Source organism: Pipistrellus hanaki (assembly GCF_964339955.1).
Source record: "Pipistrellus hanaki genome assembly, chromosome: 16".
Lineage (NCBI taxonomy): Eukaryota > Metazoa > Chordata > Mammalia > Chiroptera > Vespertilionidae > Pipistrellus > Pipistrellus hanaki.
In genome coordinates, this window is record NC_140518.1 from 15,855,663 (window position 1) to 15,883,203 (window position 27,541).

Sequence of the window (27,541 nt, forward strand, 5' to 3'; positions counted from 1 at the left end):
ACCAGAGGGCGATACCGGGTGCCGGTGAAACACAGGACCACGACCGGAGACGAGTGAAAGGTCAATATTCAATGATTTTGTTTTTATTAAATATATTGGGGGTGACTTTGGTTAATACGATTATATAGGTTTCAAGTACACCATTCCATGATACATGATCTGCTTATTGCATTGTGTGCACGCCACCCAAAAGTCAAATCATCCTCTTTACCACCCCTCACCTCCCTTCCTCTGGTAACCACCATGCAGTCGTTTCTATGAGTTTCAGTTTTATATCCCACACGGGTGAAGTTCAGAATCGCTCCCTTTCCCCTGCCATCCATACATAAACAGCGTGAAGGTGTGGGGGTAAGGCATTTAGGCACACACAATTGGAGTGGTTTTAGCCAGGCGAAACTTCAAATGGATACGTGCGGCTGCAGAGCGCAGGCAGCGGGGCCAGGGTGGGAGCAGGTCCGACCAGGCGGGCGGCGCTGGCGGCCCATCTTGGGATCCAGGGCTCCTCTGGGCCTCGCACGGGCAGCGCAGGCCTCCGACCCAGAGAGAAGAAAAGAGGAGAGAGAGGAGCTGGAGGAAGCGAGTGGGGATGGGAGGAGGGGGACGGGAGCAGAGAGAGAGAGAGAGAGAGAGAGAGAGAGAGAGAGAGAGAGAGAGAGAGAGAGAGAGAGAGAGGAGCGGAAGCAGAGGAGGGAGGCGAGGCGGGCGGAGGCAGGGGAGGAAAAGAGAGGAAAAAAAAAAGGCGGCCGCGGAGGAGAACCGGTGCGCCCCGCCCAGTGTCCGCCTACGCGCCCCATTCCGGGCAGGCTCTCCCCGGGCCACCGCTGCGGCCTCAGGTTTCTGGGCTCCAAATGCCCCCGCCCCGCGCGCGCCCCCGCCCCGCGCGCGCCCCCGCCCCGCGCGCGCCCCCGCCCCGCGCGCGCCCCCGCCCCGCGCGCGCCCCCGCCCCGCGCGCGCCCCCGCCCCGCGCGCGCCCCCGCCCCGCGCGCGCCCCCGCCCCGCGCGCGCCCCCGCCCCGCGCGCGCCGCTCTGGCGTCCGGGCATGCGCGGTGGGCGGCGCCGCTCCGGGCCGCCTCTGCCGCCGCCGAGAGTAGGAAGCGCGAGAGCCGGGCGCCCGGCTGTCAGTGAGCGTGGGGCCAGCCAGCGAGTGAGCGGCTCCGCTCCGCGCCGCGCCGCGCCGCCCGACTCTCCCGGCCGCCGCCGCCGCCGCCGCGCCTCCTCACAGGGACCGCCGCCGCCGCGCCCCTCGCCCCTCGCCGGGGTCGCCCGCGCCCCGCCGCTCCGCCCCCGCCCGCCCACCCGGCCCTCCCGGGCTGCAGCTCCCCGGCGGCGGCGGCAAGAGGTGGTTGGGGGGGACCATGGCTGACGTTTTCTCGGCCAACGACTCCACGACGCCTCTGGACGTGGCCAACCGCTTCGCCCGCAAAGGGGCGCTGAGGCAGAAGAACGTGCACGAGGTGAAGGACCACAAATTCATCGCCCGCTTCTTCAAGCAGCCCACCTTCTGCAGCCACTGCACCGACTTCATCTGGTAGGTGCGCCCGGGCGGGGCGTGCGGACCCACCCCGGGACCCCTCCCCGGCGCCGCGGCGGGGGGCCAGCCCTCCCCGGGAGTCCGGGATCCTTCCTTCCCTCCCACCTACCCCCCGCCCACCGCCCCGGGGACCCCGCTCCCTCCCCCCAGGAGTGTCCGCTCCGGGCGGACTCGCTCGGGGAACTTGGAGCGCCCGGCGGGAGTCCCGAACTCTCGCCCGGAATGACACGCGCGCGCCCGCCGCCCGGGCCACGGCCGCCCACGCGGGCAGGACTCCCGGGAAGTCAGCGCCCGATCGCACGCCCCCTGCGGCCGCGGGGCTTGGGGGCGGAGGGGGAGGCAGGGACTGGGATCCCTTCCACGAGGCTAGTGGCCCCGTGCCTCCGGGCGCGCCCGCCCGCCGGGTGTGAGCGAGCGAAGGGGAAAGTGAGAAGGAGGATCCAGAGGGCAGAGTTTCCCGGGGAGCACGCCCGCCCGCCCGCCCGGGGGGAGCCGCGGCTGCGGCGGCTGCGCCTCCTCGCTGTCCAAGTTGGCGAGCCGGGCTGGGTGCCCTCGGCCGGTGTGTGTGTGTGTGTGCTGTTTTATGTGTCCCAGCGGGCGCGGACGCCGCTGGAACCTTGGGCCGCTGCCTACTGTATAGCTTGTATCTACTGGGCACGGAAAGATTTTTTGACTTTGCCGGCTGAGCCCAAAGAGAGACGAGGCAACAAACTGTTGAAAGCTTTGCCTTGCCGTGGGGGAAAGTGGGGGGAGGGAGGGAGGTGGGACTAAAACAGCAAGGCAAAAGGCAAGAAGGGCAGAGGGAGTCATTTAAAATAGACCCTGTCAACACCAGATTAGACCCGTAACCCTGTCGGTGAGGACAGAAGCCTTATTTAAGAAAAATACTGTAAGGGCTCAAGGTGTCAGAGTTCAGGTAATTTCCAGTGAGCTCAGCTATTCTTAACGCGGGGTGCGGGGAGGAGAGGGGTTTGGGAGGCCCTGCGGAATGCTTGGGCTGCTCTCAGGGAGCCTCTGAGCCCTGTAAGAGTAGGCGAACTTGTAGGTGCTCTTTGTGGGTGAGATACTTACAGCTTTCTTGAGACGATTCTCGAAAGATCAGTGACCTTTCCCCCCCTCCCCTGCCCGCCTTAAAAAAAAGAAAAAAAAGAAAGACATGCAAAAGTTTAGAAAGCTGGAATTAAGGGACTCCAGGTCCTGCAGTGTGAGGAGCTGTAGGTTTTTTGGGGGTTTCCCCCCCTGGGTTGCCGGCCACCCTGCCTTTTCTGAGGCTTGTGCACAGATAGCTTGCCAAGATCCCCAAGTCAGAGCTGTGGCCCGGGTTCCTGAGCTCTGCCCTCTCCAGGTGACCGGGCCACGGAGAGCGCCCTGCGGCCAGCTGGCTGCGTGGCGTGTCTCTTGCCGGTGCCCTGGGGAGCAGCATGGGTGGTGGCTCTGTGTGAATGGATCACAGGCGGGGAAAACATCTCCAAGGGTGAACCCCACAAATACGGCGTGCTGAGGTGCTTCGTTTTTCCTTCCCTTTTTAGACTCCTGCTCAAAAGCACACTTTTACGGAAAGCACAGCCACCTCTATGAATGATTCCCATTGTGTAGTCAGCCTGCGAAGCAGTTGCTCTCAGAGGAGTAGGTGATTGTAGATAAGGCCACTTAAAACAAGTTCTTGGAGCATCAGGGGAAAGAGGACATTTAGTGTGAAATCCCATTAAAGGGGAGCAGCTAGACTGCTGATGACCCGTGCAGGAGGTAGGCACGTGAGGAAAAGGGTCTACAACATGCATACCCAGGCTAGCACATGTTTTTCCACTACGGGTTGCCCTGAAGAATTAGCCCCTGGTGACCTGATGTGGGAGTCAGGTCACCAGGTCTAAGGTGAAGTGGAAAATAAAGGTCAACCTCTGTCCTCGTGTCCCCCCCCCCCCCCCCAACCCCGAGGAACCCCAGCAGTGTTTCTCCAGCAGCCACTCGGAGGTTGCAGGATAATAATCAACAGGCTTGTCTAGCCGTGGTTTTCATTTTTCAGTGTTTCTCTGGGTCCTTGATTTGTGTTTTATTTACATATTCAAGCACTGATAACTTTAAGTGTTTGGGTTTCAAGTATTTTTTGTGTGTGTGTGTGGGGGGGGGGTATGACGAAGTTAATTATAAAAATGTGAAGTGTTTTGTAAATGTAACAAGCTATGTAAAACAAGGGATTAGGACTAACCACCTTCTGAAAAAAATTCAGTCCATCCTCGTTGGGAGAACCCTGTTTGTAATTTAACGCCCATGTCAAGGTTCTCCACTGGGGGAGTAAATCCTTTACAAGAACAACAGAGCCTCCATAAATGTTTCAAATGCTCTTGGTTCTTAGTAAAAATTAGATCATAATGTTAAATGCAGGCAATAGGAATGCTTTGTAAGACCTGGCTCCTTTAAGCCAAACTTTAATACAAGAGTGGTGCTGTTTGGTAATTTCTAGACAAATAATATTTTTAAACAAATTCACAACAAATGAAATCACTTTTTTAGCTGTCTTTAGGGAGAAAAAATTTTTCAGTTGGTCTTTAGAGACCAAATTAAGGCTCTTCGATGTGTTGTTTTGTTTTTCCCCCTTCACCATAAGGTCCTTTTTTTTTTTTTTTTTTTTTTTTTTTAAATATATTTTATTTATTTTTTACAGAAAGGAAGAGAGAGGGATAGAGAGAAACATCAATGAGAGAAAATTATCGATCAGCTGCCTCTTGCACATCCCCTACTGGGGATGTGCCCGCAACCAAGGTGCATGCCCTTGACCGGAATCGAACCTGGGACCTTCAGTCCGCAGGCCGATGCTCTATCCACGGAGCCAAACCGGTTTCGGCACCATAAGGTCCTTTTATGTTATTTGAATATTGTGACCAACTGCTTTGAATATACAATTATGTGATTGTCTTGAAATTTAAGTGTTGATAACAGGGTAACATTTTGGAAAGAATCTGGATACATCGAAATAGTTCAATGAGCCTTCAGACAGCAGAGAGATTTTTTTCAAAATTGAATTTACACAGTACTTTGAGCTATGTAGGCATGTTTCCCCAAGCAAATCGTTGGGTTTTATGTATTTCCTTTTAACTCTGTAGAATACTTTGTCATATAACTGGCTTTGAAATGTGGCATCCAACACAAAATGTGTTAAGTTATTTTGTTCTTGTTTCTGTTTTTCAGGGGGTTTGGGAAACAAGGTTTCCAGTGCCAAGGTAAGCTGCCATGTTTTCTTTTCTTTTCAAGTACAATGTGAAATTGGCATCCAAACAGGAACTGTATTTTCAGTCTCCTTTCCTTTGTCATCCAAAAAAGTTATTTAGATATATGCAAACTATGAGGGCTGTGAATGTGGGCCTTAAATAAACATCATGCTGTATTGCCTAGTGGTCTACATATAGAATTTAGAGCTGCCTTTTCTCATTGAAAAAAAAAAAAATCCCACCAAAACCTTCCTGTCATTTTATCTTTCGCCAAGAATATTCTCTCTTGTCAGAAACTGCTGTCTTTGTGTGGGTGTTCAGAGAGGGGAAAAAAAAAATAAAATTGGAAATCGCTTTGTAATCGTGTGGCTATTCCTGTTCTTCATTCGTTTCTGTTTATCTCTCACCCATGCATTGAGTTGGACTCCTCATTGTAGGGCACACATTACGCTAGGAAGCTGTTTGTTATTTGATTGGTGATTGGCATCTAGAGCAAAGTTTGCAGGTTAATGTAAAGTTGGGTAGATGCTTGGATCATGACCATGAAATGTGACACAGGGCACCCTTCTCCTCCAGCTTACACCTGTGACAACATACGATGCTGTCCATTACATCCAGAAAGAAATCTCTGATTTCACACATGTAAAATATATAACTTTTTAATCTCTCCATTCTACTTGTTTCTGCTTCTTTCTTTCTTTCTTTCTTTCTTTCTTTCTTTCTTTTTTTCTTTCTTTCTTTCTTTCTTTCTTTTCTTTCATTTTGTAGTTTGTGGAGGCGTCCCAAGTTTTATTAACCTACCTCTGGCTCTCCTGCTCCCTGTCTATATTATGTTTATTCAGTGCTGGTTACATTTCCCATCTGGGCATAGGTTTATTATTAGGGCAAGTGGAAAGTACATTCTAGCCTGGAAAATATTATGCGAACAACGCTGTTTAATATTAAGTGCAAGAGAGAGAGAGAAGACTGCACTTTTTGTATCTTTTCCATCAATTACATTTAAAACCTTCTGCAAATTTGTGAACTTGTGTTTTTTTTCTTACAGTTGTAAGTACAGGAAGCAGTTTATTCTTGTAGCATTAATTATTGTATTTTCCATACAAACAACTGTAAAGCTACGTTTGCCTAGCCCTGTGCATTTTCTAAAGATTTTAAGTGTGGATATTTTGTGATGTAATTAGTACTTGTCCTTTCTACACCATGTGCTTAAAATCCCTATCAAATAAGTCATTTTGAGAATTACATTAGGAAACCAAGGGATATTCCTTAAAAAAAGAGAGAGAGAGAGAGAGAGAGAGAGAGAGAGAGAAAGAGAGAGAGAGAGAGAGAGACAGACAGAGAATATAGAGAAAGATGTGTTGCACTGTATCTTTATAAAAGATGAAGGTGTAACTCTTTCCACTTCTCAAGTGGCAGACCTGAACGTCTGAGACAGTTTTGGGCCTCCCTTGAACGTGATTTTAGGAAGCTTAAGGATTAAACTTGGGACTGTGGACTAAGGTGGTTCACATTGGGTATTTTTGGTAATGTGTTTGGGTGGGGACCTCTGGAAACCAGTAAGAAAAAATGTTTACTAAATTTTCTAAATAATAACTGGTAGAAAGTAGGGTATGTTATTTTTAAAACTATGATATTTTTCAAATAAAGAACTCTGGGTCAAGTTGGTCCCTTTCAGACCTGCTCTTCAGAGCAGATTTTATTGGTAAAATGAAAGAATGGCTGCTCTTCAGAGCAGCTTTTATTGGTAAAATCAAAGAATGGCTGCATGATTGGGCCACCGTGGGGAACCTGAGTTTTCCCCCCTCACAGAGGATCTGATGAACTTTTGGTGACTTATCGGATTCATAGTCCCAGCACAACTCACGAGTTATGATAGTGATAGTCACAAAAATTGTGAACACTTTACAAAAATGAAATTGTATTCTTTTCTCCCTTTCCACCCTCAGTGATAACTTCTGTTTAAGATAACCATTCATTCACTCAATCACACATACTTAGTATTTTAAAAAACGGTCACATTTTTAATCATTCGGTGACTTAGTTTTTTTCACTCAGCAGTATATGGTGGGTACCCGTCCATGCCAATACATCAGCTCTACCTTACTCTGTGTAGTGATTGCATGTGCAGATATATCCAGATTTACTCACCCGTATCTCTGTTGATGGGCATTTTAATTGTTTCTGAGTTCTTAACAGTACAAATATTGTTGTTGATAATATCTTTGGATACTTGGATGCAGTGCACAGGAAACAAATAAAACATTGAATGTCATAGATACAGGTATTTTTGCCATAGATACAGAGAAGGATGTGTATACATTTAAAAATTAAAAAAAACCCACACCATGTTTTATTGATTTCAGAGAGAGAACGGGAGAGGGAGAGAAGGCTAGAACATCAATGATGAGAGAGAATCACCGATTGGCTACCTCCTGCACACAACCCAGGCACGTGCCCTGGCTGGGAATTGAACCCGGTGACCTCTTGGGTGATGCGTGGGTCAGCATTCAACCACTGAGCCACACCCGCCGGGCATGGGAAGCACTTTTGACTCTTGAGCCTTTTCCCTGCTAAGATCATACCACACGTTGTACTTACCTTGTGTCTCTCCCTGAAACTCTGCACTTTTTAGGAGTGAAGGGTTAAAAGTCAGCTTCCCTTCGCCTTTGCTGAGGACATTGTATTGTGGAGGCCTGCCTCGGGGTAGCCATTTCCATCAGCTCACCTGAGCAGGGTGGTGGTTTATATTCCTCCTCTCAGAATGAACTGTGATGTTCGAGGGAAGAGGAAGGATAAAGAACAAGTCCCCCCGTGGCCACACAAGCTGAGGAATTCCAGAAAAATCAAGTCAGTTAAAGGGAGGGTGACCTTTCACAGGACGGGGATTGAGTTGGCAGCTTTTCAGAAAAGAATGTCTAGTTATTCTAATCAGAACGCAGGGTCTGAGTGCCAAGAAGTGCGGGCACCAAGTGCCAGCAGATAGGAGTGGGCTGAGGTCCAAGTTGGGCGGAACATGAGGTTGATCCCTCTCACAGAGCATCCATGCTTCCTGTATATGGGGCTGGCCACCCCTGAACTCAAATAGGCCACTGATTTTTAAAATTGATCTCAGTATTTTTTTTTTTTCATTTTCAATTGCAGTTGACATTCAATGTTTTATTTGTTTCCTGTGCACTGCATAGTGGTTAGACATTTATCTAATTTACAAAGTAATTCCGGACCCACCCTACCCTGCCCCCCCCCCTCCCCCCCCCGTAAGTCTGGTGCCCCGTATCCGATGTCAGGATTTTCTGTCCTTCATCTTTAAAACACGGGTCAGCTTCTCGGCACTGCACTTTCCGTTGGCTGCCCCGGATTCAAAGCTGTGCTAACCACAGATGAACTCTTGGGGTTATCTGTAGAGTGCCCAAAAGACAGGCCCATGGAAGAGTGAGTGTAATTTGCAAGTTGTACACTGAGGTCACATCAAAGCCTTGTTTCAGAGTGAAAGATAAAACTGCCAATAATGCCTAAAATAAGGAAAACGGCAGTGGAGGTGGGCAGTGACAATTGCTTTTCGCCCTGGCCCATGGGGCTAGGTTGGTTGGAACATTATCTCATGCACCAAAAGGTTGTTCATTCAATTCCAAGTCAGGGCATATGATCAGGTTTTGGGCTCAATCTCCAGGAGAGGCCTTAAGGGGAGCAGCCAGTGGATGTTGTACTCTCACATCAATGTTTCTCTCTTCCCCCCTCCTTTCCTCTCTCTCTCTCTCTCTCTCTCTCTCTCTCTCTCTCTCTCTCTCAAATAAATAAATAAATAAATAAGTAAAATAATCTAAAAGAAACACAAAAACACCTGCTTTTCTTTTCAGTAGTTCCCCATCCTTCTCCCTCCCCGCCCCACAAACCCACAAAGATGCATTAATACTTGCTGGAAATGGGATGCACGGACAAAACTAGTGTTGGGTGTTTCCATTTGATGCTGTATACTTGTCGTGAAATGATTTCTGATGCACGGCTTTCGGGATTGTACTTAGTACATTAAGTGAAAGTGTTTTATTGTTTCAGTCACACATCCCCACCCATAAGCCGATGTAGCAGATGGGTGCTTATTCTTTCTACGAGGCCGTAGAAACCTAATAAATATGTATTTTTTGAGGATGAATCTGACATTCCAGTTTCCTTTTCTTTAATTTTTTGATGGAATAATTTACTTCCCTCAGAATGTTTACCCTCCGGGGACGCTGTTATTCAAATTTAAATCTTTAGGCATCTTAACCCTTAGCTTGCTCATTCATTTTCCTGCTGAGGATTCTGATTTCAAAACAGCTCAGCTGCCAGCCATCTCCTGGGGAACCTCTGTCTCTAAGGTCCTGCTGCCTTGCTTTTCCAGTTCCATCTCAGGATGCTTCCTTCTCCCCATCCTCCCAGTCATTCTGGCCATGTTGCTGTTTCCCAGAAAGGGTTTTCTCTCTCCAGTTCTTCCCCCACCCTCTGTTTGTCCCCCCAAATGCCTGTTTCCCCAGGGAGTCTTGGCCCAGCCCTTTTCCGTCCTCTGCCCTCCCTGTGGTAGGACCCTCACCTTGCGTCGCTTCTTGTCTGCTCCTCTGCCAGCCTGCGAGCAAAGGCGGAGGTTCAGTTCTGTCTCCAGCGTTGAATGCGGTGCCTGGCGCTCGGTGGACTCTATGTAAATATTAGGAGAGATATGACAAGGATGCCCATAACCGGGAGGATTACAGTGACTTCTGCCTGCCTGTTTTTTTTTAAAATCTAGTTTATGATCCAAAGTTAGGGAGATCTTTAGGTGGCTTAAGGAAAAGTGCTTTCCAAAGCTAAGCCTACTTATTCAAAACACGGAGCAGGAAATCTTAATCTGTACCTCTCACAAGTTATATGTAATGCTAAGCTTACAAAATGAGCACCCTAAGAGGAAACCGCTCCATGTGCTGCCCTTCTGTCTTTAGAGAGGTACCCAAGCGTCAGAAATGAATCTTTTTTATTTTAAGTAAATTTCTTTTTAAAAAAATATATTTTACTGTTTTTTTACAGAGAGGAAGAGAGAGAGAGAGAGAGATGGAGAGTTAGAAACATCGATGAGAGAGAACCATCCATCAGCTGCCTCTTGCACAACCCCTACTGGGGATGTGTCCACAACCAAGGTACATGCCCTTGACTGGAATCGAACCCGGGACCTTTCAGTCTGCAGGCTGACGCTCTATCCACTGAGCCAAACCGGTTTTGGCCAGAAATGAATCTTATTGTCACAAATAAAATGAGCATGTTGCGGGCCGCAGCAGGAGAGGGGACATGTCCTGGGTTGGGGGGGGGGCGGGTGTGGGGAGAGGGATGAAAAGCAGCCCCAATCCACGTGTCTGGTACAGCCACGAAGTGTCCCGCCTTCTGTCAAGATTGCTCATAGCTGACACAGATGGCCACGCTCCAGAGGCAGTAGCTCAGCACGACTGGTTCTGGTTTTCCTCAACAAGAAACGTACCCAGGACGTTCCTGGGCTTTGGTGTGAGAGAAATAGACAAGGGCACCGTAGAGAGGCCGGAGGAGGATGGTTATACCTGAATTACTGCCACTTTAAAAGTTTCATCTGACCAGAAGGAAAGACAGAGTAATATTAAGTAGACGTGCAATAAGCTGGACCTGTCGGAGTTCTCACGTTGTGTATGGTTCCATTCCAGAAGCACCCCGTTCAGCACGGGACAGTATCCCCTCCTTAGAAACGGGAGTGCGGGAGACTACCAGGCCGGCGGGTGGGGTGTGGGTTCAGATTCTCACTCTTCTGCCGAAAACATCTCTCAGAGCCAAGTGGAAATTTTTTGGGTACTTACGAAGCCTGGATTTATATTAGGAGAGGAAAGAATGATGGCGTTAAGGGAAACATGGAACATTTCTTGGTGACAGAGAATTAAGGCTTCCCTGTCCTCGACTGTCAGAATTTCCATGACACGCCCTTTATTTGAGGTCTTTTTAAAAATATTTTATTGATTTTTTTTTTTTTTTTTTGAGAGGAAGAGAGAGGGATAGAGAGTTAGAAACATCAATGAGAGAGAAACATCGATCAGCTGCTTCCTATATACCCCCCACCAGGGATGTGCCCACAACCAAGGTACTTGCCCTTGACCGGAATCGAACCTGGGACCCTTCAGTCCACAGGCCGACGCTCTATCCACTGAGCCAAACCGGTTTCGGCTTTGAGGTCTTGTTTTCTACCAAGCACTGAAACCTCATGGTAGACTCAAACCCGATCCGTGAACATCTCAGTATTGGAACAGTATTAATAGTCAAATCTAATTGAGATTACTGAGGCTACATTAAAAACAGAAAAAGCCCTCTGTTAAATTATACAAAGTGGAAAATGGTTTCTGGAAATAGGTTTCTATCTAAAAAAAAAAAAAAAAAAAAAGGGATGGAAGGGAATGATTTGATTAATTGTCAGCACAAGATAAGAATTATTTAAGAGGGAGTTCAGAAAGTAAGATTAGCTTGAGGGCAGTTCATCTCTGGTGCTTTTACTGGCTATCTATTTTGTCCAATATCTCTGGTTTGGGCATTTGGGGAAATACCAGCTCCATCGATAATATGCAGGGTGACTCCAGGAGGCAGTTAGGAGATAAATAATGAGGGTAGAAATATAGGATGGGAAGGTGTTACAGGTTTAGCTCCAACTTGGACAAAACTGCATGAGAAATGGGATAAGAGGAGAGTCCGGGTAACAAGCTGACAAGAGAGCCACATTCTGTTTTAGAGCTGCTCGAACTCCCGTCAGCGTCCATGATCCCGTGGGTGAGACCATGCGTGTTTAGAGATGTGGATCGTAGTCACGGATGGCAGCACACAAAGTCTGATGTGGATAATTTCCTGTACTTGAAACACTAGCAATCACCTGTGTGCTTACTCCTAGACATTGTTCCAAACACAGAATGGTTTCAGAGAGGAGGAGAAGAAAGGTAGAAACGTCAATGATGAGAAAGAATCATGGATGGGCTGCCTTCTGCCTACCCCCTACTGGTGGTCGAGCCCCCAACCTGGGCATGTGCTCTCTCAGGGAATTGAACCGTGACCTCCTGGTTCACAGGTCGACACTCGACCCCTGAGCCGCGCCGGCCGGGTATAAGCACTTTTCATTAACACATCTGATCCTCACGATTCTGAAATGGGTAAGCAGTGTTATGACCTCCATTTCACAGCGGAGGAAACAGTCACTGAGACACAGAGACGTTTAGTCACTTGCCCAAGATCACCCAGTCAGAACATGGCAGCGCTGGGACCCAAACCCAGGCAGCGTACCGGTCCAGGCTCCATGCTGGCAACCCACGTGCCCTCTCCGTGGCCTCTCAGTTCCCCTTGTGTCAGACTTAAACTGCAACACCGGCTTGGTTGTGGAGGTGTGGAAGGATGAAGTAACAGCCATTCAACTCGTGCTTACTACCTGTCGTAGGAGATTATGCCAGACATGCGGACCTCCATTGAATCTGTTGTGCCAGACGCTACGGGGACAGTCTGGTGTCAGGGAGCGTGGAGTGGAGCAGCCTCGATGAAGCAGCTCATTGTTGTAGAAGTCTGAATGAAGCCGTGTCGGAGCATGCGAGGAGGAGGAGGATGTCTGGGCTCCTTAGGCGGCGGCTCTGAATTGGGCTCTGAAGGATGCATAGAATGCCCTCTGGAGAGATGTGGGAAGATGTTCTGCTGTGAGAAAAATAGCACAAGAAAAGGAGAGAGGGACGGAAGTGACTGGTCCCTTCAGGGAGCCCTGTAGACCAGGAGGGAGGCCGGACTCTGAGACGTTAGTGCCGAGCCCCAAGCAGGAGAGTGGATGGGAGAAAAGTATGTGGGGTGTGTATGAGTCCTTCTACACCCATACGTTACTTCCTTTTCTGTCTTTTTATGGGTATGTCATGCTTCCTTTCCAGGAACATGTTGCAATTACGGGAGATTAAAGCTCGTATCTCCATGAAAGATCGATAGTGTTGAAGCTTGGAAAGTAACTTCTTGTTTTACAAACTGCTGCTTGGGCACTAACTCAGGGGTCTCTACGAGGACTAAGCTGTTACTGTTGATCACAGCATCCCGTTGGAAATCCAAGGGTTTTACAGCCTGGGTATTCTGGGTACCTTGAGTTATACTAGGTATGTCCCTATGCATTCGTGAGGGAAATGGAAAAGAACTAAAACATTTCCCTGTTTAAAATCACCACTTTCTATTTGAAAAACTGCCTCCTGACCCATTCTGTCTACATTTCTGGTTCATTATTCCTTCCTTCTCTGTGGGGCCAAACTCAGGAGAATGGTATAACCCAGTGGTCGGCAAACCCACTAGTCAACAGAGCCAACTATCAACAGTACAACAATGGCAATTTCTTTGAGAGCCCAGTTTTTTAAACTTAAACTATGTAGGTAGGTACATTGTTATTAACTTAATTAGGGTACTCCTAAGCTGGCCTTTGCTAAAAACTCAAGGGGCCAGAGAGCCGCAATTTGCCAACCACTGGCATAACCCTAATCAGAAACACTTGCAAAGGATGGTGCAGGGGGGCTGCAGAGCGCTCCAGGTTGGGTTCTCACCTGGATTTCAGACTAAAAATCACGTGATAGCACCACCATGATGACATGTACCTGACGCTGTGCCCCCACCGCAGGGAGCCGGCATTACTGTGCTCGCCCTGCAGGCGCGGACGCCGGGCCCAGGGAAGTAGGGAGCTTGTGGTCATGGGGCTGAGACCAGGCCAATTTAGGATGTGCTTAATCGCAGTTGTTTTTTAGTATCTGAAAATATGCACTTAAGTAACTAATTCCTTTCAGTCATATCTTTCTTTTATCTTCCCTCAGGGTTTCTAATACAGTATGATTTGTGGTGCTGTTGTTGTCATTGATAAAGCTCTCCTTGATTCAAGAAAGTTAGGCTCCTGCTTGGAAAGGCTTTTATTTGGTGGCTTCCATTTGGGTGTGTCTTGAACTGAAGTGGCAGTAAAGGAGCTTCCGTTATTTTCCTGTTGAATGTATGCATGTCACCACGTAACGATCCTAAAACGGGAACACGGGAGATAACTCATTTACTGCATCTTGATTCTTAACTACTTACAATGTGGAGAGTAGTTTAAATCATACTTATTTTCTCATATTCTACACAAAAGGTGCTTTTAAAAATGCAGCTGTAACCATGAAAAGTTGTGCAAGGATGTTTACCGTCTCATAGGTGGATTATAAAATGCCACGTTGTGAGTCATTTGTCTAATAATAACTTTGAAATATTCTTTTGAGTAAATCTAATTCTTTCACATGCTGAGTGTTTTTGATCACTAAAGTGATTTTTGTCACTCTGGTTTCACATTAGTTACTTTGATATGAGTGACTCATTAATGTGGAAAACTTCATCATTCTTCCGTTTTGATTTCATTTTCTCTCACACAGGTGCCTTTAAAAATCAAATGATCATTCATTTTAAACAGTTCAAAAGGAGACCCGACTGATGTTTCTTTTTTCATTTTTCCTTTTTAGGTCCAAATTCAGGATTAGGGATAAGGGCTGAGGGATGCAATTACCCTTATTTATCCCCCTCCTGTTTAAAAACAAAATATTTATTTATTCATTTATTGAAATCTCTTGCTTTTTTATTTTATTATTTATTGATTGTGGTATTACATATGTGTCCTTATGCCCCATTATCCCTACCCCCCATTCATGCCCTTTGGTTGATTTCTCCCTCTTACCCCTACAGTCTCCTACTTTCCCTGAGGTTTGACGTTCTGATTGATGTTTCTCTGTCTCTGGATCTGTTTTTGTTCATCAGTTTATGTTGTTCATTATAGTAGTATAGTGGTTATCACGTTCGCCTAACAAAATATTTATTTAAAGATGTTTTTATTGACTTTAGAGAGAGAGGAAGGGAGAGAGAGAAAGAGATAGAAACACCGATCGGCTGCCTCCTGCATGCCCCCTACTGGGGATTGAGCCCACAATCCCAGGCATGTGCCCTGACTAGGAATCGAATTGGCAACCTCTTGGTTCATGGGTTGATGCTTAACCACTGAGCCACACTAGCTGGGATATTTTTGGTGCTTCATTGCACCATAGCACCTGCTGGTAGTGAGCCACGTCTGTGCCCACGTGGTACAAATTAACTTGCAAGATTGCATTTTATAAAGATGAATTATTGGGCGGGAGCTGGAATAGTTGGTATGCTTAAGACTCGCCTTGTGGTCTACGTGGAATCTAATAAAATGCCGTGGAAGCATAATTAAGATGGAAAGTAAAGTACTGAAGAGCACAGGATCACTCATGATCGAGGCTCTGGGTTGACGAAATTCTTCAGTCACTATGATAATGAGAGGTATACTACTGAGGCTTGTCGTAACGTATTTTAAATTTAAAGCATAACCATGGGTAAGCAAAAAAGCATTTGTGATACTAAGTTTGATAGGCTCAGGATCTGAGTAATCCGATGTTTTTCTGGATCATAAATCAGACCACTCCTTTAAGAAAATACTGCTGCAGTGGAGTATGCTCTTCGGGGTGGGCCAGCCTGTGGTCACTGTGAGTGTACATTGCTTCTCATTGTTGGGTCTTACCTACAAGGAGGATAATAGGAATGGAAGCCTATTCTGAAGGTCTCATGCCTGGTCTTCTCTGGAGAGATGAGCTAGGAATTCAGAGCTTCAGAGACCTGGAAAGCGGGCTTATGTCCTAGACCAGGCATGTCACACTCACGGCCTGTGGGCCTTATGCAGCCCCATAATGAATATTTTTGCGGCCCAGCCAATATAACGGTGTGTAAGAAAGGTTTTAGTAAAAATTTTGTGACTTAATTTTTACAATATCCTGGTATACATAATTATTAATAACGAACTACCACGTTCCCTAATGACTGGTTACTATAAACGTGTTGCATTCATTTCCCTTACGCGCCTTATGTGCAGGCGCACCACTTCTCTCCACTAATACCAGCAGCGAATATTTTAGCAGCCAATTGCCATGTCATTAGTCTTGGGCTGACTTGTTCGATGTGCCTAAGAGGAAATATTTCGCTTTTGGAGAACAAGAAAAATAGGTTTAATTGCCTTATGTTTACTCACTTGTGCAGTTATTCAGTGTCTGGTAAGTTTATGTTCAAGAAAAAAATATAAATTTTCATTAAAATGTTCTATTATTTTATGTTAATATTATTCATTTATTTCAGCCCTCTGTATTCAGCATGTCTCTATCAAAATAAACCTACGTTTCTATGAAAATTGAAGCTTTTGTTTTCTTGCGGCCCACATAAACATAAACCTTGTGTATTTGGCCCGTGTTAGCCTTTGAGTTTGACCTGCTTGTTCTAGACTGTTGTCGTCCAATAGCATTTTGTGCGATGATGGGAATGTTCTCTAATCTGTGCTAATACAAGTATGGCAGCCACTAGCACTATCTGGCTATTAAGCACTTAAAATGTGAAACTGAATTTTTGTGTGTGTGTGTGTGTGTGTGTGTGTGTGTTTTTTAAAGTAAAGTTTAAAGTTCAGTGGCCACACGAGACAAGTGGCTCCATCCACATGGGAGAGTTCAACTTTAGAGCATCCTGAGCGAGTAGAATTGGGTCATGCTTTCCTTGCGAAATAAAATGGATACTTAAAATCACACAGAAAACTCATGGTTTAATGAATTATTCTCAAGCGGACATCCCTGTAACCATGCCTCGGATGGAGGAGTAGAACCGGGCCAAGGCCTCTGTCCGCCTTGTCTCTTCCTCCACAGCGACTGTGATGATTTTTAGATTCGTCAGTTCTGTGCAATTTTTTTTAGTTTCGTCATCCAAGTGGCTATGCATACACACTATAATCTTGTGCATTTAAAAATAATTGGAAGTGTCCTTGAATCTTGCAATCTACAACTTCACCCTCCATCCCTTCTCTTCCTTATTACCTATCGGGGAGAGGACCTGTAGAGCTTCCCCGGGGTAATTTGCTGATGGAACACTCCTGGTGCCGGGCACCAGATTCCAAATTGGCAGCTGGGTCTTGAGGTTTGATGAATTGGTCTTAGGTTCTGTCTGGATCAGATAGTTTGTGTTTGTGTATGTTTTTAAATATATCTTTATTGATTTCAGAGAGGAAGGGAAAAGGGAGAAAGAAATAGAAACATCAAAGATGAGAGAGAATCATTGATTGGCTGCCTCTTATGGGGGATCGAGCCTGCAACCTGGGCATGTGGCCTTGCCTGGAATTGAACTCAGGACCTTTCAGTCCACAGGCTGATGCTCTATGCACTGAGCCAAACGGTCTAGGGCTGGGTAGATAGTTTTTGAGATGCCTTTATAACTTCACATACTTGTTGGTTACGTGTATGTCAGTGTGGAAGGAACACTAATGGAGTGCTTTCCATCAAATGAAGTATCCAATTGAGAACAGTTGACCTGGTTAGATTGGTTTATGCTAAATTTTGCAGTATGCAGTCTGCCACATGGAAACTTCTGTGTATTACTTGTGGAAAACGAGGTTGCCAGAGGTCTTTCTGAATGTGTGGTGTTCATAATACCTTTGTGCATGTTAGTTTTTAGGAAGTGCTTCTGTGAGCAAGAGGGGTGTGTGTGGGTGTGGGTGTGGGTGTAGGTGTGTGTCTACCTGTTGGGGGTGGTGGAAAGAATTGCTAATTGAGTGGTAATGTAGTCATTTGCTTGTCTAAAGCTCACCCCATGGCTGTACATACCCTCTTCTTTTGTTCTCGGCCTTTTAGTTTCCAACACAAGACCCACTTGGGCTCCAGAGTTATTTTTGTGCACTGGACTATCTAGGGGCAAAGAGAAGAAGCATGTGAAAAGTGAACTGGTGTGTTTTTATTTGAAGAAGCGATGGGTAAACAACTCTGGACCTTCTGTGTACAGAACCTTACAGAAGCTAATGATGCAGAGGAGGAGAGGTTTCTTAAGAATTAGAGGGCCGGTTCACTCTCCTTGGGGAGTTTAAAATATAACTGGGTAAGTATGACTAAGACACTCAAGAGTTCTTTTATTAAAAATATCAGCCTGCATAAGTGTAAGTGTAAAAAAAAAAAAAGTCAAAAGAGACCTTTCTATGTGGCAAATAAGCAGTAGACTGGAAGTGAGCTAATCTGGCTTTGAATCCAGGTGAGGCCTCTGTCCTCTGTTAGGGTAGTAAACGTGACCTTTTTGCCAGCTGCTATGGTGGACAACCCTAATTAATATGGTCCTCTTTCAACTTCAGAATCCTTCTTACCTCAGTGCTCCAGGTAGCCATCGCACATCACTTGCCTGGAATTGACACGGAAGACCAAGTCTTGTCTTCCCTGGTTTCCAAGATCCCTCCCAGCTTTTGTTCTCCCGAGGACGGACATACTTGGAAGTGCTCAGTCTCCTAACTACTCAGTTTTTATATATTTCTTCCTCCCCTTTTATTTCTTCCACAGAAGCATAATATCCTGGGAAAATAATCTATGGTACTGAAATCTTTTTTCTCTTAAAAATATTATCATGACATGTTGAAACTTTCATGCAAAACAAACTATCAGTTGCTGGGAATTGGCCGAAAGCCAGTAATGGAGTTGGTTTAGGATGAAAAAAGCAAAAACGAAACACACAAACCCTGTTCATGCCTTGATGTTGTTTTTCTTTTTGAGCAGCACGTAAAATGTTTGATTTTTCTGACTTCTGCTGTGTCCAAGCTGATGGTTTTTACTCTCCAATTTATGTGAATTCCTTAAAGTCGAAATCTGGTATTTGAGCCATGTTTTGGTTTTGTGGTGTTTTACAGAGCTCTGCGACTCAAGTAATCACTCCTGCAGCCCTCCCCCACCCTCTTTTTTCCCCCTAATCTGGAGAGGAAATAAAAAACTAGGAGTTGAGCTTTGTGTTTGATCTTGTAGGAGCCATAATGAAGGCTGAAATAATGGTACCCTAAGCCCAGCGATGGCTGATGATAGCAGAGTACAGATTGCTCTATTCAGAAACGCACAGGAGAGGAAATTATGTTGGAAGCAGCCAGGCAGGATGCAATGTTCCTCAAACTGTTTGGGAACAGAGTTAAGGGAGAGAAGCTCTGAAGGGTGGGTAGCTGTGATTTTTTTTTTTCTTTCTTCTTTGAAAGCTTGCTTACAATCCTTTGAGCTAGAGAGAGCCCCAGGATTACATGGAGTGTATATACTGCAAGCTTTTGCATGCACAAATCCTAGGTGTGAAAATTTGACCTTTAAAATAACTTCCATTACTGTCTCCCATCCCTTTCCTCCTTTCTCCCTTTTTTTTTAAAAAAAAGCTGGCCATTTGTGTGAACTTTTAGGTTTTATGGTTGCTGTTTGGCTGGCTACCCTCCACCTACCTATAATTATAGATTCAGTGCATATTACCTATCAGGCATTGTGTTCGTTGCTGGGGATAATAATAGTACCTAATGTTTAACTGGATATGTCCTTTGCATATGGTTCAGTGTGAAGCACTTTGCATATATGTCCTATTTACCCTTCACAACCAAAATGAACACAGGTTGTTTTATTGGTGAGGCTCAGAGGTTGTTGCCGGAATCATACAAATGAGGGCCTGGGTTAGGTTAGTATTGGAATATAGATCTTGATTATTGATTCATTTTGTTAATTTTTGGGGGGGAATTTCATCTGAAATGTGGTTTTTGAAAGATAAATGCTTCATGGATTTTTAAAAGCAATTTCCTCCTTCTGACAGCTTGGGTCCAGATGTTGTCTTCCCTCCCTGGCAGCCCCCCAACACCCATCACACACAATAAAAATGTAGGAACTCTGTCTGCAAGAACACGCTCTTTAATTTCCTGGCTTATATGTTACTGCTATATGGGGATGTTATAAAACAAGTGCAGTCAAGCCTCACAAACATTGAATCTGGGAGGTTTCAGAGATGCATGGAATGGGTTTATAATTTAATGAAAAGATTACTTCAGCCCCCAACAGCTTACTTGCTGGGAGGGTTCTCTTTTTCTGCCCTCACCCGAAGTGGGGAGACACGTGGTGACTGTGTGTGTGTGCTGTGTGCCTGCTCTGTCCATCCTTTTGAAATGTTGAGATCAATTATGTTGAGCTTATCCAGAGTCAGGAAGGAGTCTGGTCATCAAACTCCGCTTCGCTTCGAGTTCGCTGTGTGTACTTACCTGTGTTCATGGCGTGGGCTTCTGTTGAGAAAGGCCCCTACTCTATCAGCATTTGTGAATGCGTGGTATTTTAAAGTTTGGTAAAGGGGAGATCTGCCAAAAGTGATACCAGGTGGTACCATCGTTTTCCATTTGACAATCAGCTTATTTAAAAAATAATTTTATTTAAAAACATGGTGTGTCATCTTCGCTTTCTTAACCCCCAAATAGTTTAAATCAGCTTGGTAAACTTCTGTCCTTCTTCATCTATAGCACTTAATTCTTGTTGTTTTTAAATAATAATAATAGTTTTTAATATTTTAAAATTGATTTTAGAGAGAGAGGAAGGGAGAGAGAGAAGGGTAGAAACATCTTTCCTGCATGTTTCTGGAGATCAGGCCTGAATCCTGGACATACTAGTATACCCCGACCAGGAATCAAATCGGCGACCTATTGGTGCACCGGACAGCACTCAACCAACTGAGCCACACCAGCCAGAGCCTTAATTCTTTAATCTATTCTTTTTGCTCTATCTTTATATCTTTTTATTTCTCATTAATTTGAAATTTGAAGTAATCTTTTACTTAGCTTTTATTTGAATATTAAAGAGAATTTTTTAAAAATGAGGCCTAAAATTTTATATGGCTATTAAAAAAATACATATATTTGTGTATGTATTCTATATAATAAAGAGCTAATATGCTAATTAGACCGGACAGCAGAATGTCCTTCCAGAATGATCTTCTGGAACAACCGGGGAGGTGGGGCTAGGGCTGCTAGGGCTGAGCCCCTTGCACGAATTTCGTGCATCAGGCCTCTAGTATATATAGCTATATCTGCCAGGCCTGGTGTCTAGTGCTAGAGCTATAAATAAGCCACACTGAGACTGTTTATGCCATAATCCCTCCAGTAAGGGACCCAGCCACTGATCCAGTAATCATGTGGGCCAGCAGTGATAGGCCGGCCGCTTATGGAATTGGAAAGGAAAGGGCCCCAGGTCTCTGGCTGTGGGTAACAAGGAGGCCTAACTCAGGCTGGGGGTCAGGGAAATCTCACCCGAGGAAGCAACATCGGAATGAGCTCTGAAGGATGAGTAGCGTTACCCAGGCGAAGAAGCGGAAAAGCCTCCGGGCAAGGCAGCCTGCACGGACCAAGGACAGACTGTGTGACCTAGGAAGGGACTCAGCCCTGTTCGGGGTGAGGAGAGCAGGGCGAGCAGGGGCTGGAGAGGAAGGCCGGGGCCCCCTTGCAGGCCTTAGACCATGGTGAAGATTCTTCCTTTGTCCAAGGAGATCCATGGAAAGCTTTAAGGAAGGAGGTAGCCTGTGGGGGGTTTCCTTGGAGAAGGGCTCATGCCTGCTAGTAAGGGGAGAACAAATTAGAAGCGGGCAGGGGTGCCTGGGGCTGGTCCTCATTCTAGTGAGAGGTTTCCTGCCTAAAACTTGGAGGCGTGGTGGAGGAGAGATGTTGACACATCCAGGAGCTGTCGATGAGGTGAAAGCAGCTGGAGATGGTGAGGGATTGGATGTGGAAGGGGTGGGGCAGGTCAAAGAGCAGAAGGTGGAGCACTGCACTGTTGGGTAGCAAGCTAGAGGAAGGACAACTAGGTTTTGGGAAAGCGCACTTGGCTTTGAACCTGTTGAGTGAGAGGTGGCTGAGGTCTCCAGAGTAGGGCACGGGGACTGCCAGTGGGATTTGGCACCGGATGTAAGAGGGGTGGGCCGTCAGAGGCATCTGCTCACGGTTGGGATTGAATGACTGGTGAGGAGCAGTGTGCCTGGGAGAGGGCACGGGGTAAAAGGATGATAGGGTCTGTGCCTCATGTCCTGGCAGGACCCTGACATTCACTGGCTGTGTGGGTAAGACTGAGCCTGCATAAGAGAGGGATTGGGGTGGGGTCAACGAGGCAGGAGCCAAACCAGGGGCTGTGGGAGCAGAAAGCAGAGGGAAGAGGCAGACCTGTTGCTGTAGGCAGGGGAGGTTTCCGGGCAGGAGTTGTGTTCATGGGCTGATGGGAAAGAGGAAGGGAAATGGGGACAGTAACTCGCTGAGCAGTAATGCCCTGGACAGTATGAGGACTGTCCAATTAAATGCACCCGGTGGTTGGGGTTCTAGCTTCCCAAGCATTGCTGTTAAGTAAGGTTCTGGCTTCCTGAAAATGTCCATTTCTATCAGCCAATTGGGGTAAAAATCCTTACCCTGCTTTCCATCTTCAGAAAGGGATAAAACTGAGTCATTTCTAATTGTTAAATTTTTGTGCATCCAACACCCAGTTTCTTTGTTTTGTTAATCCTCACCGGAGGACATTCCCCCATTGGTTTGTAGAGAGTGGAAGGGAGGGGAGAGACAGAGAGAGAAACAATGATATGAGAGAGACACAATGACTGGTTGCCTTCCACCTGGGGCCCAAGATCCAGCCTGTAACCGAGGCACGTGCCCTGGACCAGAATCAAACCCGCAGGTGACCCTTCAGTCCTCAGTCCGACACGCTATCCATTGAACCAAACTGGCCAGGGCTCCATCCAGTTTTTACTGAGCTGATCTCATCGGACCTTCGCTCTGCTTGTCTCCTGGGTATTAATACAGAAGGAAACAGCTGGGACGATAAGCTGTTCTCAGATCATTAATTTGGTTGTGACTCAGGGAGGCATCCACCCCAACCATTGCCCCCTTGCCTGTGTTTACTCAGCCAGGACATTTGTATGCATCCGTAGGAGGACTGTTGAATTATTATTATTATTTTTTTAGTCACACAGCTGTAATACCTACTCATCGTATCAGAAAAGATAAAACGGATCAGTAGGCAAAGCAAACATTTGTCGGTGTTTGGAAGAGATTTTATTAAGCTCGAATATTCTATTAGAGACTCAGCTCCATTTCCAAGTATTTTGTTAAAAGGGTCTCAGGGAGATTGCAGGGAAAGGGGTATTTGGAGGGTCATGCCCTCGGACATTAGCTAGATTACAGAATTTTACGTCTAAGTTAAGATGGAGTTTAAAACAGCAACAGGGCAAACGATTTTGGACTCATCTGTGTGTGGGGCTGAGGCTGGTAGTGATAGGATTAGTGAACCCCGACTGGGGGAGTGGGGTTCTGGGAGGAAGGAAGAAGGCAGATGGCTGCTTGTACGTTCCTTCTACTCTCAGATAGATGTCTTATTTCTGTGCTTTCTTACTCAGAATTTTGTCTGTATTCGTAACTGCTCCATATTTTGAATCCCTGGAGCCACTCCATGAGTTAACAAGAGGGCACGTTTAAGATGCTGTTGATAAGGGCAGCCCAGGTTCCGTTCCACTCTCGGCCCTTCGGTTGAGTGGGCCGGCACTCTAACCACTGAGCAGCACCAGCCAGGGTGGTCTGAGCCTTTTTTAAGGCTCTGGATCCTTATCATCCTATTGCCTTCAGAAGGGTTATTAAATTCCATTTCAACCAAGTGCTCATTTCATCTTATCTTTTCAGACACTATATATTATTGTGAAAAGCAAATTGCCTATTAGGCCGAACAATGGCTTGTCATCGTTGTTTTCCCTGGCATCCATTTTCTTACTGGTGACTTTAAGTAGATTTCTCACTTTCATTAATAGTGCCCGAAATCCAGGGAGTGCTTCCTTCATTGGATGAATTTGAGTCCCTGCCAGGTGCCAAGCCCTTTCGTAGGGCATAAGATCAAACTGGACATACTGTCAAACAAGGTTTAGGCACGTTACAGTTTTCTCTCTGTGCTTACAGTCTAGCAGACATGGCACTGAGACAATGATAATAAAGTGGACAGGTGCTATCACATGAGAAGCAAGCCTGACATGGGAACAGATATTACTGGCTCTGAACCCAGTTGCAAGAGGCAGTCTCCTCTGTAACTGAAGGCTGGACGGGAGGTGTCCAGGGGTGAAATGGAGCCCAGAGAAGTGATGTCTCCAGAGAAGGTGCAACTCAAACTGACCACATGTATCTATTTATATATTGATATCTATTTATAGTAGATTTTTTATATAGATTTTTAAAAATATATTTATTTCTGTTAGGATTTGGCTACTCATTCTGTTTTCCTCCCCTCCCACCCCCATTCACTCACCTTTTTTCTGGTTAATTTTCAAATACCATTTATGTAGTAAATTATTACTCTTTTGTCACTTATGTATACAGGGTCTCCTCCCCCCAAATATATATACATTTCAATAATTACTCTAAGTGTGTGAACAGTTTTTGGGGACATCCAATATTTTATTTTTGTATCTTTCTTTGGTTCATTCCCCCTCTCCCCTTAACTTTTTTCTTCTCCCCATAACTTTTGCTTATGATTTTTTTTTTTTTTTTTTTTTTTAATGACAATCTGTGGCAGGAAGGACCTGGCATAGAAGAGAGTCCAGAGGAGGGGACTGTCCTTCCCCGAGTCTCAGGCCTGCATCTGTGCACTGGCGCCCGGCCAGCACCCTCTCCACCCTCTGGATGCTCGAGCCCCCAGGCTCTGATCTGGGCCAGTACATGCTCGCTCTGAGACATGCCAGGTCCCAGCTGGATCCCTGCAGGCAGCCAGAGATTTCAGCATTTTTTCCGACTTCCTAAGGAGCGCCTCTGCTGACGGCCAGGTCTCCTTTATGTTTGTAAGAATCTGTTTGAGGAGAGTAGATCGTTATTGTCACTTCCTCTATGGGGTCCAAGTAAAGATGCTGGAGGGCCGGGGAGAGTTAGGGGCTGGGGACCCTGAGTGGTCTGAGGGCTTGGAAAGGAGGGCAGGTGAGGGAGTGGAGGTGGAAATACAAGCCATTGGCCAAGCACCCGTCCACGCCCTCTCAGGCCTCGGCATTGTAAGTGTCTCCCACTTTACAAACTAGCCAGCCCAGTCTCCAGGAGGTAAGTCACTTGCCCAAGTCCTTGAGCCATTGTTGCTGGGTGGTGGACCTACGATTGAACTGATAACGAAACTTCCTCTTTCCCTAATGCCCCTCAATGCTTTTTGTTAGATAAGAAAGGGTTGGCCTTGGCCTTTTGACGTTGAGTGCTCACAGCTTGATTCAGTGGAATTCTTAAAGAAATCCTAAATGCTGGAGCTTTAGCCTGAGATGAATTAATCAGTTTTGTACTGTCCCATGAATCCAGAAGTCAGTTTTTAAACTGTTGTTGCTAAAATGTATAAGTAGCATATATATGTAATTATATATATGTAATTATATATGTAATTATACACACACACACACACACACACACACACATATATACACACACACATACATATATATACTTAACCTGGACAATTTTTTGGCTGAATCTTTCAGTTTTGGTAGGTGACTTATTCTCAGTGAGGCCAGGTTAACCCCGTGGATTCCTCCAGGAAGGTGCCCTGGGGTATTCTGGGGTAACCCAGCCTCGCATGTCATCTTTCTCCTGTTCAGGGAGCGCTGGGAGTTGGCACCGCCTGAGGCTGCCAGGTCTGTCTGTTGCAATCACCAGAAAACACGGGCTTTTTCTGGTCTCTCACCTTACGCGTCCCTTTTCCTTTCTGCCGGCTCTGCACTGAAGACGTCCATCCGGTTTTCAGGACGGGCAGCCTGGCCAGCCCGTGCACACCCGCCACCTTGGCCGTGAACCCCGCTCGGCATGTTAGCCTGAGTACCTAATGGGGCTTCACTAAATCGTCGTCGCGAGGCAAAGGCTGGCAGCAGGAGCGTCTGCTGGGGCTGGAGGTGTTCCTGGCATTGGTTTTTCTGACTTCTAGGATGATTTTCATGACTATTAAATAAGCAAATTGGTATGCTAAGGACATCCCTTCCTCCCTCTTAGCGCCTTCTTCTCCCCCCCACCCCCGAGGCATCTTAAACACGGGGTCTGGGGGGTTAATGTTCAAGCTGTCTTATACGCTGGATTTTTAAAATATAAATGAAGCAGCACTCTGCAGCTGCATCTGGGCGCTGACAGTGTTCTGGGAGGTTACAGCGGGAAGAAGGGGGGCGGGGGGGAGACACGCATATTTTGTGGAATGGACAAATAAGCTGTTTTTGCGATTTTAATTGGCTCTTCCTGGCAGAGGTTTCATACAGCTGTTTCTCAGAGCCACTGACACAAACTGTTTATGGTAAAAGGGGTTGTAGATAGCCACAAACACTCGCCATGAGTATTGCTACTCCATTCGGAAACGTGTTTCCTGGTCCTCAAGGTAATAAATGAAGAGGACGTGATTGCGGCCGCCATCCTAGGCCTGCCCCTCTGGCTGTGCCTGAGTTTGTCTTTGTAAGATGTTCATTGCTGCAATGCAAACACAGGCTTTGGTCTGTCTTGCTGGCATTCCCTAGATCCTTATGGACGGAGATGTGCGTCTGTATTCGAGGAGTGGATTGGCTGGGGCGGGGTAGGTGATGGCTTTGATTCTGATAACTCTCCTGCTAAAGGAGTGAAATGGGCACCCGTTAAATGGTCACTGTTACGCTGTCAACCGGAACAAGGGGGTGGTTGGATGTGGAAGCTGGCTCTTCGCACTCAGGTCTGGAGTTGAAACCTTCCAGGGGGCTACAAGAATGTGCTTCTCCCATCACTGCCTCTGAGCTGGCATTGTGTTCCTGTTGTTTCTTTGTCATAGAATTGAATCCATCTTTTTTTGTTTTTTTTAATTAGGCCTTCTGAAAACTGAGAGGCTCAAGAGGAAAATGAATTCTTTTGTGAAACCCAAATTTCTTAAGCTTATACTTGGACCAAGAGTTCTCTCATTAACTCAGGGATGTTTCTTTTTAAATTTTTTTTTAATTTATTGATTTGAGAGCGAGGAAGCGGGGAGGGAGAGAGACAGAGGGAGGAAAGAAGGGAGGGAAGAAGAGGAGGGAAGGACATAGATTTTCCCCCCACTTATTTATGCTTTCATTGCTTGATTCTTATATGTGCCCTGACCAGGGATCAAACCCCGAAACCTTGCATACTGGGGACAAAGCTCTAACCAACTGAGCTACCTGGCCAGGACAAGGATCTTTCTTTTCCTTCCTTCCTTCCTTCCTTCCTTCCTTCCTTCCTTCCTTCCTTCCTTCCTTCCTTCCTTCCTTCCTTCCTTCCTTCCTTCCTTTCTTACAGACTGCTTTGGAGCTAACTTAATTTTCATTTTAGTGTATGCTAAAACAATTTCTTACATGACTCCTACAGTTTCCCTCGCGTTATTGAAAAGCCCATTTCTGTGAAGGAAGTTTCCATTCTGCTGTTCGTTTTAACTGCCTGATATTGCTTTGTCAGTGCTACTCGAGGGGAACTCAGGTCTAGGGAACCATGACAGCCATTCCGGAGCGCTTGGAAGGGCTGTAAACGCCAGAATCCGCTGTTTTTCTTTGCCTCCCTCCTCTCTCCCCAAAGACCTTTAAATAGAAGCTGCTTCCTTTGCCGCGCTCGCCCCGGACCCTATCTGATTTCTCCAGTTGCCGAGCAGAGGGAGGCGGCTGGCCTCTGAAGGCCACCCTAAAGGACAGACATGTTTTATGGAGACAGCCTGATGTTCACCGAGGTCTTCAAGCTGGAAAGCAGCAAAATAACCCAACACGAAGAGCCCATCTTGAAATCCACCAGTTCTGATACGAGTGCATGCTTAATCAGCTTTCCCAGTGCTTTCATCAGAGGTGAAAGGGCACGGTCTGAATTAGGACTTGGATTGCATGAGCTACTGAAGGAAGCCTTACATCTGATGTGCACTTTATTTATTCCAGGCTTCACAGGAGGACAGTTTGTGTGTGTGTGTGTGTGTGTGTGTGTGTGTGTGTGTGT

General features: G+C 46.3%; 1 protein-coding gene across 1 annotated transcript in view; it reads left to right on the forward strand.

The window, feature by feature from the left end:
• Window positions 1–1,120: 1,120 nt before the first annotated feature.
• PRKCA (protein kinase C alpha) overlaps window positions 1,121–27,541 on the forward strand; it is a 246,059-nt gene continuing 219,638 nt past the window's right edge. The window contains exons 1-2 of the mRNA XM_084864158.1: window positions 1,121–1,528; window positions 4,718–4,749. Coding sequence (XP_084720284.1) covers window positions 1,356–1,528; window positions 4,718–4,749 — 205 coding nt within the window. The 5' untranslated portion in view covers window positions 1,121–1,355. The remainder of the gene's footprint in view (window positions 1,529–4,717; window positions 4,750–27,541) is intronic.